The sequence below is a fragment of the Podospora anserina genome, chromosome 1 (assembly GCF_000226545.1).
Source record: "Podospora anserina S mat+ genomic DNA chromosome 1, supercontig 4".
NCBI classification, from domain to species: domain Eukaryota; kingdom Fungi; phylum Ascomycota; class Sordariomycetes; order Sordariales; family Podosporaceae; genus Podospora; species Podospora anserina.
In genome coordinates, this window is record NW_001914853.1 from 84,894 (window position 1) to 98,484 (window position 13,591).

At 52.3% G+C, this 13,591-nt stretch overlaps 6 protein-coding genes across 6 annotated transcripts; 4 read left to right on the forward strand and 2 right to left on the reverse strand.

The window, feature by feature from the left end:
• Positions 1 to 479: 479 nt before the first annotated feature.
• Positions 480 to 1,126, reverse strand: PODANS_1_14530 (uncharacterized protein; the record flags this gene model as incomplete). Its single annotated transcript, XM_001906850.1, has 3 exons — positions 480 to 639; positions 718 to 870; positions 948 to 1,126. 3 exons carry the CDS (start codon positions 1,124 to 1,126, stop codon positions 480 to 482), a joined length of 492 nt encoding a protein of 163 aa, XP_001906885.1.
• A 722-nt stretch (positions 1,127 to 1,848) lies between these two features.
• On the forward strand, positions 1,849 to 2,361 carry PODANS_1_14540 (uncharacterized protein; the record flags this gene model as incomplete). Its single annotated transcript, XM_001906851.1, has 4 exons — positions 1,849 to 1,934; positions 2,010 to 2,116; positions 2,186 to 2,218; positions 2,300 to 2,361. 4 exons carry the CDS (start codon positions 1,849 to 1,851, stop codon positions 2,359 to 2,361), a joined length of 288 nt encoding a protein of 95 aa, XP_001906886.1.
• A 2,025-nt stretch (positions 2,362 to 4,386) lies between these two features.
• Positions 4,387 to 5,625, forward strand: PODANS_1_14550 (uncharacterized protein; the record flags this gene model as incomplete). The annotated part of the gene is made up of 1 exon (XM_001906852.1): positions 4,387 to 5,625. One exon carries the CDS (start codon positions 4,387 to 4,389, stop codon positions 5,623 to 5,625), a length of 1,239 nt encoding a protein of 412 aa, XP_001906887.1.
• A 401-nt stretch (positions 5,626 to 6,026) lies between these two features.
• On the forward strand, positions 6,027 to 7,103 carry PODANS_1_14560 (uncharacterized protein; the record flags this gene model as incomplete). The annotated part of the gene is made up of 1 exon (XM_001906853.1): positions 6,027 to 7,103. The coding sequence occupies one exon, from the start codon at positions 6,027 to 6,029 to the stop codon at positions 7,101 to 7,103; it is 1,077 nt and encodes a 358-aa protein (XP_001906888.1).
• Positions 7,104 to 8,035: 932 nt separating this feature from the next.
• On the forward strand, positions 8,036 to 9,776 carry PODANS_1_14570 (uncharacterized protein; the record flags this gene model as incomplete). Its single annotated transcript, XM_001906854.1, has 3 exons — positions 8,036 to 8,109; positions 8,183 to 9,252; positions 9,445 to 9,776. 3 exons carry the CDS (start codon positions 8,036 to 8,038, stop codon positions 9,774 to 9,776), a joined length of 1,476 nt encoding a protein of 491 aa, XP_001906889.1.
• Positions 9,777 to 10,164: 388 nt separating this feature from the next.
• On the reverse strand, positions 10,165 to 12,439 carry PODANS_1_14580 (uncharacterized protein; the record flags this gene model as incomplete). Its single annotated transcript, XM_001906855.1, has 3 exons — positions 10,165 to 12,005; positions 12,095 to 12,366; positions 12,426 to 12,439. 3 exons carry the CDS (start codon positions 12,437 to 12,439, stop codon positions 10,165 to 10,167), a joined length of 2,127 nt encoding a protein of 708 aa, XP_001906890.1.
• Between the last annotated feature and the right edge of the window lie 1,152 nt (positions 12,440 to 13,591).

The window sequence follows — 13,591 nt, forward strand, 5'->3', positions numbered from 1 at the left end:
GCAACCTGTTTTTAGAGAGATACATTATTCGTGTAGTAGCTTCGTTGTTTATCACCTTTTTGGATGTTGATACCAAGAAGAAACAGAAGGCATATTCACATTTTTTTCACCATGCATCTTCTTTGAGTGATGTTGTGTCGCCAAATCAATCAAAGTCATCCATCAAAAAAGTCAAATGTAAATTGCAAGTTCAGTATAAACTCCATTCCCCCTACCGTGCTTCCCTTTTCTGCTTTTCCCTCCGTTCTTTCTTGCCCACCACCGACCAACCAACCACACACCACCATCTTCCACGTTTTATGGGTAATTGTACAGATACAATTTCCTCACATCTTCCCCCCACGCCGAAAAATGAATAAAAAGACCATCGTTTGTTACACACACACACTTGCTATTAGTGCACGCGTTTTCACACTGCCCCCCAAACAACCAAAAGCTTCTCCATGTCCCTCTCCTGCAGCACGCCTCGTTCTTTCCCTCTATGAAGACTTGTGCTTAATAGCCTCCTTGGCCTCCTTGACCGCCTCCTTGGCCTCGCCGACCTCCTCCGCGAGCTTCTTCTGGGCCTGGTGGTGGAGGAAGATGCGGCTGCACTGGATCACGCCGACGCATCCGAGGAAAAAGTTGACTGCGGCGAGGCTGAATATGGGTGCATGTTAGCGTATGTTTTGCGGGTATAGGGAAAGGGAGGGGGGTGGGGGGGGGAGGAAAGCTTACAGGTAGTTCTTGGGCTTGATGATCAAGCACCATCTCGTCCAGATGATGCCGGTGGTCGTGAGGGCGGCGTTTTGGGTCAGGGAGAGGGACTCGGCGGGGCGGGCAAAGTCTGAGATGCCGACGAGGACGAGGCCCCATTTCATCATTGGTGCCCTGGCGGGGAGAGAGGATGTGTTAATGACTGATTTGGATCGCGGGGGGGGGGATGTTGATTTCGGGGGCAAACATACCAAAAGTGCACAGTCTTGGGACCCTTCTCGCTCTTCCAGAACTGCTGCATCCATGACTCTGGCGCGGCATTGGCCGTGGACTCGGTGGACTGGAAGCGGCGGGTGGTCTTGGAGGCGTTTTGCTGGAAGAAGGTGCGGGCGCGGAAGGCCGGGCGGGAGGCGCGGAAGAGGGTGGACATTTTGACGACGGTATGCTAATTGCGCAAACAATCAACGGAGGTGAGGTCGGGGGTGGGAAAGGTGCTCGTCGTCAGGGGTGGTGATGACGGGGGTTGGGAAGTATTAAGGTTCGGTCGGGTCGGGAGGTCGTCGGGGGACGGAATCAATTCAAAGAGGTGTAGGATGTGGACTCCGGTCACCGGCGGGCGGGAGATGGAATTTATTTTGAACCCAGGGATTTTTCTTATGTCAGTTGTTAGTTAAGGAGAATCTACGATGGATTGGAGGCAAGACAAGTTGGCATATGGGGAGCACGGACTGGACGTAATAGGACGAAGAGAGATAATTCAATCCCTCGTGACTCTTGCCCAAAGACAGCTTCGCAAGTTGAACCTCCGGTGGTGGGAATGACGAGCTGGACAGCGATGCGAACAAGGCTCTCGCTGGCAGTCGGCCAACGCGCCGTGGGGCCTTTCTTGTCTGGTCCGTGCACTGCTCAGGCTTTGTGCAACCACCCCTCGAAGTTATGCACACTATTTTATGCAGCGCAGGAAGTTAAGAGGTGCAGCGTTGCAAGCAACTTGCGCCAGCAGCAAGAGCTCCATTTTGAATCAATCGAGCCTCCACGACCCGCGAAAGCCCATTTCCTTGTGCCCTGGGGCCGGACAGCAAACGACAACAACAAAACGAACCAATCGAGCGACTAGTTTCCCTTCCGTTTTCATATACAGAGCATATCAAGATGTCGGGCAGATACGCTTTCGCCAAGGGCCTCAAGGAGGTTCGCTTCCTCTTCTGCCAGACTGGTGAGCACAGCGCTGCTACTCGGTATGTTTGCGCCTCCGGACTGCATTGGCAGTGCCTTAAGTACAGGATATTGATTAACGATTGTTGTTGGTGTAGGTCTTTCCTTAGCCGCGCATACCCCATCATGAAGAAGAACAACCCATCGACACCCATCATGCTCCGCGAGGCCCAGGGCACACTCCCCAAGATCTATGCGAGATATGGTCCGTTTTCAACACCAAGGAGTTTGTCGAGAACTGCGATATAAGAAAGAATACTGACATACTGGGCAGGACTTGGTCAGGAGAAGAGCCAGTCATTAGAAGGTATGGTCTACATCTGAGGGTGATGGGAGGCGGTTGGAAGGAGGACTAAGGGTGACTCGTGCTAATATTACTCTGGTATAGGACTTTCCGACAAGCAGATCGAGGATGCCGTCACACAGCTCGTCAAGAACGAGACTTCATAAACGACTGGAACAGAGACAGCAACTAGACGACGGCCCGGGCAAGCTGGCAAGAGGGATGGGACGACATGTTTATAATGCCGCGAGGTTGTAAATATACCTTCTGGAGACCACGCCTGTGTCCATTTCTTCAGGCGCTCCTGGCCATGTGGTTGTGCCGTTTGGAAATCTGTCTATCTCGAAGACTGAATAGATCGCGACTGATGGATGCCTAAGGACTATGGGTTGGGTGTTGCAGATCCATGGCAACCGCTTCAACTCAAATCGAAACTGCTTATACGTTACACGTACAGCATGTTCGTTCGGTGCCCGGGCTTTGTATTCTATTTGGATGCTGGTCACCAAGAAAAGAGAGATCCTCGTCGGTTCTCAGCTTCAGGGCTCTTTTAGATGCCTAAGCAGAAAGGGAATTTCTGGGCCTTCGAAAGCTTTGGGCTTCTGCAAGGGAGAAGCATCATTTTCCAAGCTAAATCATCCCCCTTTCGGCCTCCTCGGCCCCCTTTTCCCCTTGTTGCTGTCACAAGCTTAAGCGGTGCGGGGCTGTGTATGGCCAAAAAGTGTGTGTAACTGCGTGAAACCAAAGAGACACCGAGAATCATACAAGCTTTCAACGACCACATGTTTGGCCAATGAGACTATCAACAACCACAAACAACGTCAATTCGACCTCACCCATTGGCATTGCGGTCTTTTACAACCAGCAATGACAGGGTTATGAGGGCGGATGATAGCGGGGATGCGCAGCCAAGCGCTCTGTCGCTCCGACCAACCCGCAGTCAGCATCGCCTAGCAAGGCCAGCCGCTAAAGACATTGACCCTTTTGAGTTCGCCACTACTGCCTGCTGAACGACTTTGTTAGATCATGCGGCAATCCTCGCAGATCGAAACATCAGAAATGGTGATATACCTTGCCTTCTGCATGGGGAAGATGTCCCAGACGCTCCACAAGCAGCAGTTCGGGAATCAACTCTTGGGATCCCGGCGCAAGGATTTACACTTTTTGTTTGTTGAAAGCGGGCCGCCGAGGAGGCTTGGACCGGACATATAACTTAAACCCCCCCCTCCGGTCTGGTTTGGTCTGATCTGATCTGGACTGAACTTTTTTTACTTCAACTGTTTACCGAACTGTTTCCCTATTCTTGGACAAACTTCTCGCTTTCATGGCCAAAATGTTCAGACACAGGCGCTCCATGGGCAAGCTCACCGAGCACCCGTCGATGTACTCATCACTCCTCGATCCGAGCTCTGAGCACAGCTCTGATGGTGCTGCTTCACCCAGCTCACCCAACTCCTCAAACCGACCGCTTCGGGGAAGAGCCAAATCCTCGCTTTTGGATTATCAGTCACGAAATTGGATCTCAGCTGTCGAACACCAAGGAGAAAAACCCCCACCCCGGAAACTTGTTAAAGACATGAACGGATCTGGGCGCCCCTCCTTCTCTCAGTCGCTTTCAGACAGCGATGGTGAGAAGGAGAAGGGGCTCATGAGACGCCAAATCGCCAGGCTCAAAAGCTTTTACAAGAGAGAGAAATGAGCTCGACCGCCTTCTTGTCCAGGCTTTCTTGCCGGCAAGAAGGTCTTCACAGAAGGTGGGGGATGGCAATTCGAGATTACGATAACCCCGCGATCCCCGCCATCATGGATCCATATTCGAATACCCCACCACCAAGTCTTTGCTGGTCACATTTCTCCCTTGTTTTATGGCGACATTTGAAATTGAAGTACGAATCTTTTTTAGTATAGGATATCATACCTCATATAGCGATACTCTCGACGCCGTTGGCTTTCTCCGTCTCTTGTACGGCCGCCTTTGACGAGTCCCTGGCCAAGACGGCCCCGCTTTCCGGCTCGCAACATTGGCTTACAGATATCAAACCCGGCTGCCCAAATTCGTCTCGCCAATCTTCGGGCACAAATCTTCAAGTCAAGACACTTCCAGGTAATCTTGGTCTTGGGTTTTGATCGACGGAACCACACGCCTCTCAGATATACGGACAGCCAATCTTCAAATTCAGCACCTTATTCCGATGCCAGTGTGGGCGCCAAACATTCGTCCTCCAGGGGCTGGCTCCTACCTCGCCCTGGGTGTGGCACTCGGTTTAACAACAGGCTTGACACTCAACGCACTTAGGCAGCTGAAGGGCTCCAGGAAACCTCTACTCATCAGGTCACCCCGTGAGACACAGTTGTCAAAACTTTCAAGAGAGGAAATCGATGCGTTGCCCTATCCCCCAGACGCATTGCCAGGGGGCCGGGACGTTGAGACACCATACGGCATCATCAAAGTATTCGAATGGGGCCCTGAAGATGGAGAGAAGGTTCTCCTGCTGCATGGCATCAGCACGCCTTGTTTAGCACTGGGAAACCTCGGGCAGGAGTTGGTCAGAATGGGATATCGTGTTATGATATTCGACTTCTTTGGGCGTGGCTACTCGGATACTCCAACCGACCTCCCTTATGACATTCGCCTATACACAACTCAGATACTCCTCGCTCTTGCCTCGTCGAACGTGGCGTGGGCTGGGAATGACGGATTCCATTTGATTGGATATTCTCTGGGAGGAGGGATTGCTGTTCCGTTCGCCAAAGACTTCCCCCACATGGTCCGGTCTGTTGTCCTTATCGCTGGTGGAGGACTGATTCGGCCTGAACATGTCAGCTGGAGGAGCAGATTACTGTACTCGACGGGGATATTCCCAGAATGGGCGCTCGAGTTTCTAGTTCGGAGACGCCTCATGCCAAAACGACGAGAAGCTATGACGGAAACAAGGATGGCTACTCAGGTGGTGGATAGACCTAAGATCAAGCACAAAAACAGTGATGCCAACGGCGGAGATGGTTGGGACGGCGCCACTCTATTGGCACATCGACCGGGCCATACAGTGTCGTCCGTTATGGAATGGCAGCTTCACCAACACAGGGGGTTCATTCCGGCTTTCATGAGTAGCATCCGTCATGCACCCATTTACAATCAACACAAGGACTGGATAGCATTGGGGCGGCTCCTAGCCGAACGGAGGAAAGAGGCGGGCTGGGTGGACACAAGCTTGCCTGGCCTTAAGGGGGGAAGCATTCTTTTAATACTTGGAGCCATGGACCCCGTTGTTTCGAAGGAGGAGTTGATTCATGACGCTACGGCTGTGCTGGGTGAGGATGGGTTTGAGGCTGTGGTTTTGAATAGCGGGCATGAATTGGTTATGACCAATGCGATTGAAGTTGCCAATACTGTTGCTGGCTTTTGGCTGCGGCTACCTGGTACAGAATAGGATGTAGATATACTTTCGGAATAACGGATACAAAGAAGTTAGATAGCATAGACAAATGATGCAATGAGATGCCATGAACTTTTCTCTCAACACTTTGCTGAGCTGTTTTCCCTTGCTATCTGTCTACGAATCGCTATAATTGCAGCACGACCACTGATTTCAGCTACACATGGAGGCCCTAGAGCTCAGCTACACCGCCCTAAACCAGCGAAGACTCCAGGCAAACCCCACTAAACAGACCCCCACATTTTCTACCGTCCCAGATCTGCAAGGCTGAAAGTCTGCATTGAAATTTCGCGACCTCATCTTCCAGGCGACTTTCACCAAGCTCAAACAACACCACAATTGTACAAAACTTCGCCGGCACATAAAATAAACAGGACATCTACAACCAACAGAACATGGCAACAGCTTCACCAGCCCCATCCGGGCCCCAGCCCTCCCTCACCTTTACCCGCCCCGTCTTCGCCAAGCTCTCCCCCCACCCATACCTCCTTCGCACTCTTTCCCCCGACTCCCCAGACCAGCAGCCCACCCGCAACAACGGCCGCGCGCCGCACCAGTCACGCCCGATCCAGATCAATACCTCCTCCCTATCCCAAGCTCATGGCTCTTCCCTCGTCCGAACAGGCGACACGACCGTCATCTGCGGCGTCCGAGGCGAGCTCCTCCCCGTGACGGCCATTCCCCAATTCCGACCTCACAACGGGACGCTCTACGATCAAGACGAGGGCGATGAGGCAAGGGCGAGGAAAGAACTCAAGGATTACGATCTGCTAGTCCCCAATATTGAGCTGGCAACAGGGTGCGCGCCACAGTTCTTGCCGGGTGTGCCGCCTACGACGTTGGCGCAGACGGTGAGCACGAGGGTGTCCAGTCTTTTGCACGGGGCTGGGGTGGTGGACGGGCGGGGGTTGAGGGTGTGGTTCACGCCGGAGAGTAAGAAGGAGGAAGGGGATATGGAAGTTGAAGGGGAGGAGGAGCGGGAGGAGCAGAAGCCGCAGGTGGTGGCGTATTGGGTGCTGTATATTGACTTGCTCTTTGTCAGCTTTGACGGGAACCCGTTTGATGCTGCTTGGGCGGCGGTTTTGGCTGCGCTGAAGGATACGAAGCTTCCCATGGCGAGGTGGGATCCTGATAGGGAGATGGTTGTTTGCCGGAAGGGGCAGGATACGAGGTTGAATGTCAGGGGACTGCCGGTGGCTTGTTCGGCGGCGGTGTTTTTGGAGAAGGAGCATGGTGAGGTGGGAAGGGGGGAGCGGAATAGGCATTGGATTTTGTTGGATCCGGATCGGAGCGAGGAGGAACTGTGCAAGGAGGTTGTTACTGTTGTCGTGGATTGCTCGGACGGGGGGGAGACGAGGGTGAGGAGTATTGAGAAGCAGGGTGGGACGGTGATTGGGAGGGAGTTGATTAGGGGGTTTGTTGGGGTTGCGGAGGGGAGGTGGAGGGAGGTGAAGGAGGCGATGGGGAATTAGGGGATTGTGGAGATGGTTATTTGGAAAGATGAGGATGATGACAGAGTAGAAGGGATGTAAAATTGATACCCAAAAGATGGTTTACATGAGCTTTGAAGCGATGTTTTCCATTTGTCTTTCGTTTGTGGTTTAGTTGTGTGATACTCTTTGAGAGGCCATTTCAAACTGCAGTGACGGTAATATTTGAAAACGGGAAGAAGCATGAAGTAAATGTCACGATCTGTCTTGTCTAGGGAAACCTATATCCCATCCAAAATAAAAGCCCAGGCGCTAACCGCCAGCAACATATCTCGACCTTGAGAATTGTCGGGTAATTGGAAAGGCAGCGTAGACCCTTAATCCAAGTCAAGAAGTCTTGATAGCTTTGGAGCTGAAATCCATAACCCTGCTCAAGAATCTAATCGATGTATACTTTCAAGGGCAGCCATCAAAAGGGGTCAAACAGCGAGGGCTCGTCGTCATATAACAGCAAACTGAGCAGCATGGAAAAATGTGTCTACACTTTCGACCCACTCTTACAGATGAATTCCAGAGCAGGAGATACAGGGAGACATTTGATCTGCCGCTCAACATGAGAGTTCCTAATGAAAGCAACTCCACCGTACCACAATGCTGTTGAGGGCAGACATCACCGTCGGTTGTTGAGCGTTGGTGAGAAAAAAGAGAAAGTTTCCACTCGGGCCAAAACCTTCAGTGTTTTCCTGCAGTCGCTCGCAGGGCCCGTGCAGAAGTTCAGGTGGGGCTCGGGCCGAACATTTGCCGACCCTGAGGCCACCATCGCGAACAAGGTTACGCCGATCCACCCGCTCGAACTTCATTCAAATTTTCGCCGCCTGCAAAGCTTCTTCTCAACTGCTTCTTTTCCACCACAACTGCAAAACCTGTCTGTCGGTACAGTCCCGACTGTCACAGAGTGCCCGCTCCATGTAGCAATGGAGTCTTTGGCTGACACCCTCTGGGACGTCGTCATCTGCGGCACGGGTTTGCAGCAGTCGCTGCTCGCTTTGTAAGTACAATCAAGCAAAACACCAACTTCGCGTTTGCCTGTCTAACTAACCCAGCACTTCCCCTCCTTGAAGAGCCCTCTCGAGATCCGACAAGAAGGTCCTTCACATCGACCCAAATGACTTCTATGGTGGTGCTGAAGCAGCTTTCAGCCTGCAAGAAGTAGAATCATGGGTTGAAAAGGTCGAAACCGGCAAGGAAGGCCTCTTTGAGGCTGCCTCCGTGAAGAAGCTCGGGGGTGACACCGGCTTGTCTTTTCCCCGCGCATACTCCCTGGCACTCGCACCCCAGCTCATCCACGCCCGCTCGACGCTGCTCTCCCAGCTTGTCTCTTCCCGCGCCTACCGGCAGGTCGAGTTCCTTGCCGTGGGATCCTTCTCTATTTTCAAGCCCTCCCCAGATTCCTCGCAAAAACCCACCCTGGTCCGCATCCCTTCTACCCGCGAAGATGTCTTTTCTACCACCGCCATCTCAGCAAAGGCAAAGCGCGGTCTGATGAAGTTCCTCAAATTCGTTTTGGATTACGACATCACCCCCCAGACAGACACATGGCAACCCCACGCGGATGCACCACTGACTGAGTTCTTGCTGAAAGAGTTCAAGATGGATCAGGAACTTCAGACTTACATCATCACTCTCACCCTTTCACTCGACGGAAAGATCAATACCAGAGACGGGCTGGCTGTCATCCATCGCCATCTCTCGTCGATGGGTATGTACGGCCCAGGCTTTGCTGCCCTCTACCCCAAGTGGGGCGGCCTGTCAGAGATTGCCCAAGTCTCATGCCGAGCCGGTGCGGTAGGCGGAGCTGTGTATATGCTCGGGACAGGCGTCAAGACGATGAACGACAAGGACGACCCCATCGTGATTGAACTCTCCAGCGGCGATACAATCAAGACACGCAAGGTTGTCCGCGCCAACGAGAGCGCTACTGATCGATTCGGTATCAACAGGCTGGTAGCTGTTGTTGGCTCCTCACTGAAATCACTTTTCGAGTCAACGGTCGAAGGTGCACCAAAGCCGGCCGTCGCCATTGTTGCTTTCCCAGCTGGCTCCTTGTCAACTGCTACTGGGGAAGCATCAACATCCCCGGTGTATCTGTCTGTTCATTCCAGCGATACCGGGGAATGTCCTGCCAACCAAAGTAAGCCAACTCTTTCCTTTGTCTCTTTCACTACCCTTCCGAGTACCATGATGATCCAAATCGAATACTTATCTACATTGTCTGAGCTTCGGCACTGGCGATAATACCTCTGACATTCTGATGTACTCTCACTCAATCATATTCATTTCTTCATGCTGGTTCGTTGAACAAGCGCTAACTGGAGATCAACAGGTGTTCTTTACTTTACCACTGGCTCAGAGCATGCCTCCCAGGACTTGCTTCAACAAGCATTGGATTCTTTTCCGGCTGCTTTGTCTGGTGATACTGTCCCCCAGTGTCTTTATAAACTGCAGTATAAGCAATTGCAAAGCTCGGCTCACAGTCAAGCAAACGGTTCGATTTTCGATTTTGCTCCTCCTGCCTCAGCCCTTGCTTTTGACGACTCAATTTTGCAGTCGGTTCAAGATGCTTGGAAGATGGTCTTAGGTGATGAAGCTGTCGAGGAAGAGTACCTTACCTTTGCTGACCGAGAAGGCGCAATGGATGATGACGAAAGTGTATGATTAATGTCGATGACGGTAAGCGGTTTCATTTATCATGAGATACGATGGTTAGTCTTGGGTGTAGCACATCCATTAAGAATGAAAAAAGTTAAAGAACAAACTGAGTTTATTGAGCATTGTGATCCTGTGAATCTAATGTTTATGCAGCGTCACCATGATGCCTTTCCTCCACCCCATGCCCTCCTATGCTTTGTATTAATTGTTGTTTGTGTCCGAAACTACGTCCGCTTCGCGCAGATGCAAGCAACACGGTACAAAGCATTCCGGAAATATGACCTCTCCATCCAAGCAACAGCTTTTGTGAGATTTCTGAAATCTCTCCATTACGCAAATCCTCCCAAAATCCGATGAATTTTTGCCCAAAGATGCGATAAATGCATCATCCCATTTACTCCTCATCATCATCCCCAGTAGCAATCCTCGACTCCTCACCACCATCCCCCATCTCCTCATCCTCCCCCTCCTCGCCACCATCCTCAGACAAAGGCAAGTCAACCCCCACCCTGATCTCCCCAAACAGCTTCAGCCCCCCCTGTCCATCCTGCTTCACCTTCACCACATTCTTCGTCGCCAAAGTCAACACATGATGAAAAGCCTGCACCACCACCGCCCTCTTCCTATCCTCCGGCTCAAACAAGTCATCAAAGCTCACCCAGGCTTTCTCGTCCTGCTCATCATCCTCATTGGCGTACCCCTTGGTCTTGGCAATATGCCGGAGAAACCTTGCGAAGTTCTGCCCCTCGCGATCAAGGGCATTGATCATCTGCTGGGAGGTATCAGCTGGCACCTTTATCTCCTCGGGGGCATCAATCGGATCGACGATGGGGTCAGAAGAGAGGAAAGCACCTCCTCCTCCTTGGGAGAAACCCGTGTCTGATCCAAAGATGGGTTGATCGCTGAAGCGTTCGATCTGGTCTGATCCCCCCAAGATACCAGCTCTGGCACGGTGGGTGAGGGGGGAGGCGCTGACGCGACGGCTGCCGGGTTTGGAGCCGGCACCGCCTTTGATGGAGGAGCTAGGGATGTGAGAGGAGGGTCTGTTCCAGGGGGCATCGGAGTGGATTGCGTCTGAGAATTGGGCGCTGGTGCCCCTTCTACCTGCTTCAATTGGCTCTCCTTGTTCACCCAGGAGGAAGAGTTGGGCTTCGTTTGTAAGTTGGGGGGCACCTTGTGGGGCGTCGGGCTCATTGCTGAGGCGGGGACGGACCCGACGGGCGACTTCGTCTTCTTCTAGCTCGAGGGCTTGTGAGGCTGTGCGACGGCGGCTACGGGGGGTGGCGGGTACATCGCCGCTGACGTCGGAATCTGGGCTGATGAAACCTAACTGCTGAGCGAGACCCTCTCCTGCAAAGAAGGGGGCCAAGGGGTGCGGGATGTTAGGGTAGCCGGCCAAGTAGCCAAGGTTGGCGAGACCCTGTCCGAACACCAGATTGTAAGCATTCATCCGTGTTTCCGTGGCTGTGAGTCCACGTCGCTGCTGTCGAGCGGTCTCTTCATCAGCTCTGTTGGCGTAAGTGTCACCCCAGAGTCGAATCTGCCCACGAGTGAGCATAGTCTGATCATCTGGCGCGAGAAGTTGGCGGCGACGCTGACGTCGAGCACGAGCTGGAGCTTGAACTTCACTAGCGTTTTCGTCCATTTCGGCCTCTTGTTGTTGCTGCTCTTGGTTCTCTTCTTGCTGCGCCTGCCCGACTTGGGGAAGGACAGGGGGTTCAGACGGCAGGCGCGGATCAGAAGGAATGGCAGGGTCTCTGTTACCCATAATGAAGTCTCCTTCGCTATCGAATCGATCGAGACCGAGATCAGAGGGAAGGTGGTCATCGGCCTTGGAAACATCGACCTGGGGAATTTGCGGCAGCTCAGGCTCCTCGAAAAGGGCTAACACGTTCCCGTCTGCGTCGATTTCAATGCCCCAATCATCGATGGGTGCAAGCTGTCGCTCCTCATCGCCGAAGGGCAGCACTTGTTGGTTGTCCTTGCCATGATCTATGTCATCGCTGCCAAAGGGATCGTCATGGAATGGGTTTCCAAGACCAGAAGAAGATCCGGGGAGGTCAAGGCCCCCATGGATCGAGCTCCCGCCAGCGTTGAAGCTGTCGAGCTGGTGAGGTGACATCTGTGAAGTGCTGTTGCGTGATGCTTGGCTTTCGACGGCTGGAAGAATCAAGTTACCGTCATCGTCAAGCTCAAAGACGGGGAGCTGGTAGTTGAGGTCAAAATCAGGGTCGTCTTGGAGCATGAGCTCCTTCCGCCTATAAGATATCAGCTACCCACGTTATCAAAGAAAATTTCTTTCGAGCAACCTTACTTGGCCTTGCCTGCCCTCGGATCCAGTGCATTCTCATTTCCGCCCATGGCATTGTAAAAAGCCATCATATGGGCCTGCACCTTCTCAGCGTCGGCCAATACATACTGGCACTGCTGCGAGTACACCCTGGAGACGCCATAGAGAAGACTGCCTTGGAGACGCAGGGCAATAGGGGCACCAGGCTCCAAGATAGTTTCGCAAGCCTTCTGGACGTTGACCTCCTGGATCGCCTTGCGTGAGATCTTCTTGGCATTGGACTTGATGCCAACGGTTGAGACGAGCCTGGTGATATTAGATACGAGGATAACATTTGGTGAAGGGAAATTCTGAACGTACCAGACTGTGGCCACACCATACTGGTGGCTGGTGAGGACTGTTGGTGGTGTAAGCGTCTGAACTCTCGGATGGCTCGGCAAGATACTTACTTTCGTGGCTGTAGAACATGCCGTATGTAGATATTTGGCTTGGGCAGCCGGTAGTCTATGTATCTGGTGCTGTTCGTGATAGTAACCCCCTTAAGTAAGAAAGGCTGGGGCCCGGAGTGGGGGATACTGCCTGTATTGCGGCGGAATCGAAGGATATCTCGTAACGCTGGAACGCACGAAAAGAAGCGAAAGGTGAACGACTGAAAGGATATGTAACTCGAGATATTTGAGCGACCGGACTTGTCTTGAAGTGAGATAGGTCCTCTCACTAGTGTCGGACCTTCGAGTTGATCGAGTCGTGGTGAAGGGTTCGCGGCGCACAAATAAGGATGCTTGGTGTGATGAAAGGAAGAAGTGAACGGACGAAGGCCTCAATTGAGAAAAGACTGGGGAAGATACTGACAATAGGCAGTCCCACGCGTCTGGAGCGCGTGGTGGGACCTCTGGGAAGGAAGGAGCATTGTGGCCGCTGGGGGACAATGGCCTGAATTGGAAGGCACCACTTTCTATGAGCACGGCCTTAATGCATTCAAGTAGCCTTGACTAGCTGTTCTGAATGTGTTCTCTTTCCACAATAGTACCGTATCTGCTCGCAGATGTGGGAACATGTTGAGTATCATATTCAGGCTGAGCCCCTGAATGCTTGGCAACGACGTTGCTCTGTCATGGCGCAACCCATTGTATGCACACAGACTTGTTGCTGGAGGCACATATTGCTCCGTGGTAAACTCTTCTCCTCAATTCAAAATACACCGGTGTGGGCAATGAAGACTCCCCTTCGCCAGCAGGATACACATTAGGGAACCAGTCATGCAAAATAGCAAGCCAAAGCCATCACGTTGAAGAGCATGCCGTCTCTGAAGAGAGCAGGTCTTGGTCAATAAAAAATGAGTAGTTATGAATGTACAAAGAAGAGCGTCCCTATCATGAAGGGCAAACTGTGGGAATATCATACATAAATGAGACACGTTCTTCCAACCCAAGCCCTTCCTCTTTCGAAATTCCGTCATATTCAATTAGATACGTCATCCTCTTGCCATAAAATCATTTCAGGGTATCCTTTTCCTCTTTCTTTTGGGGGG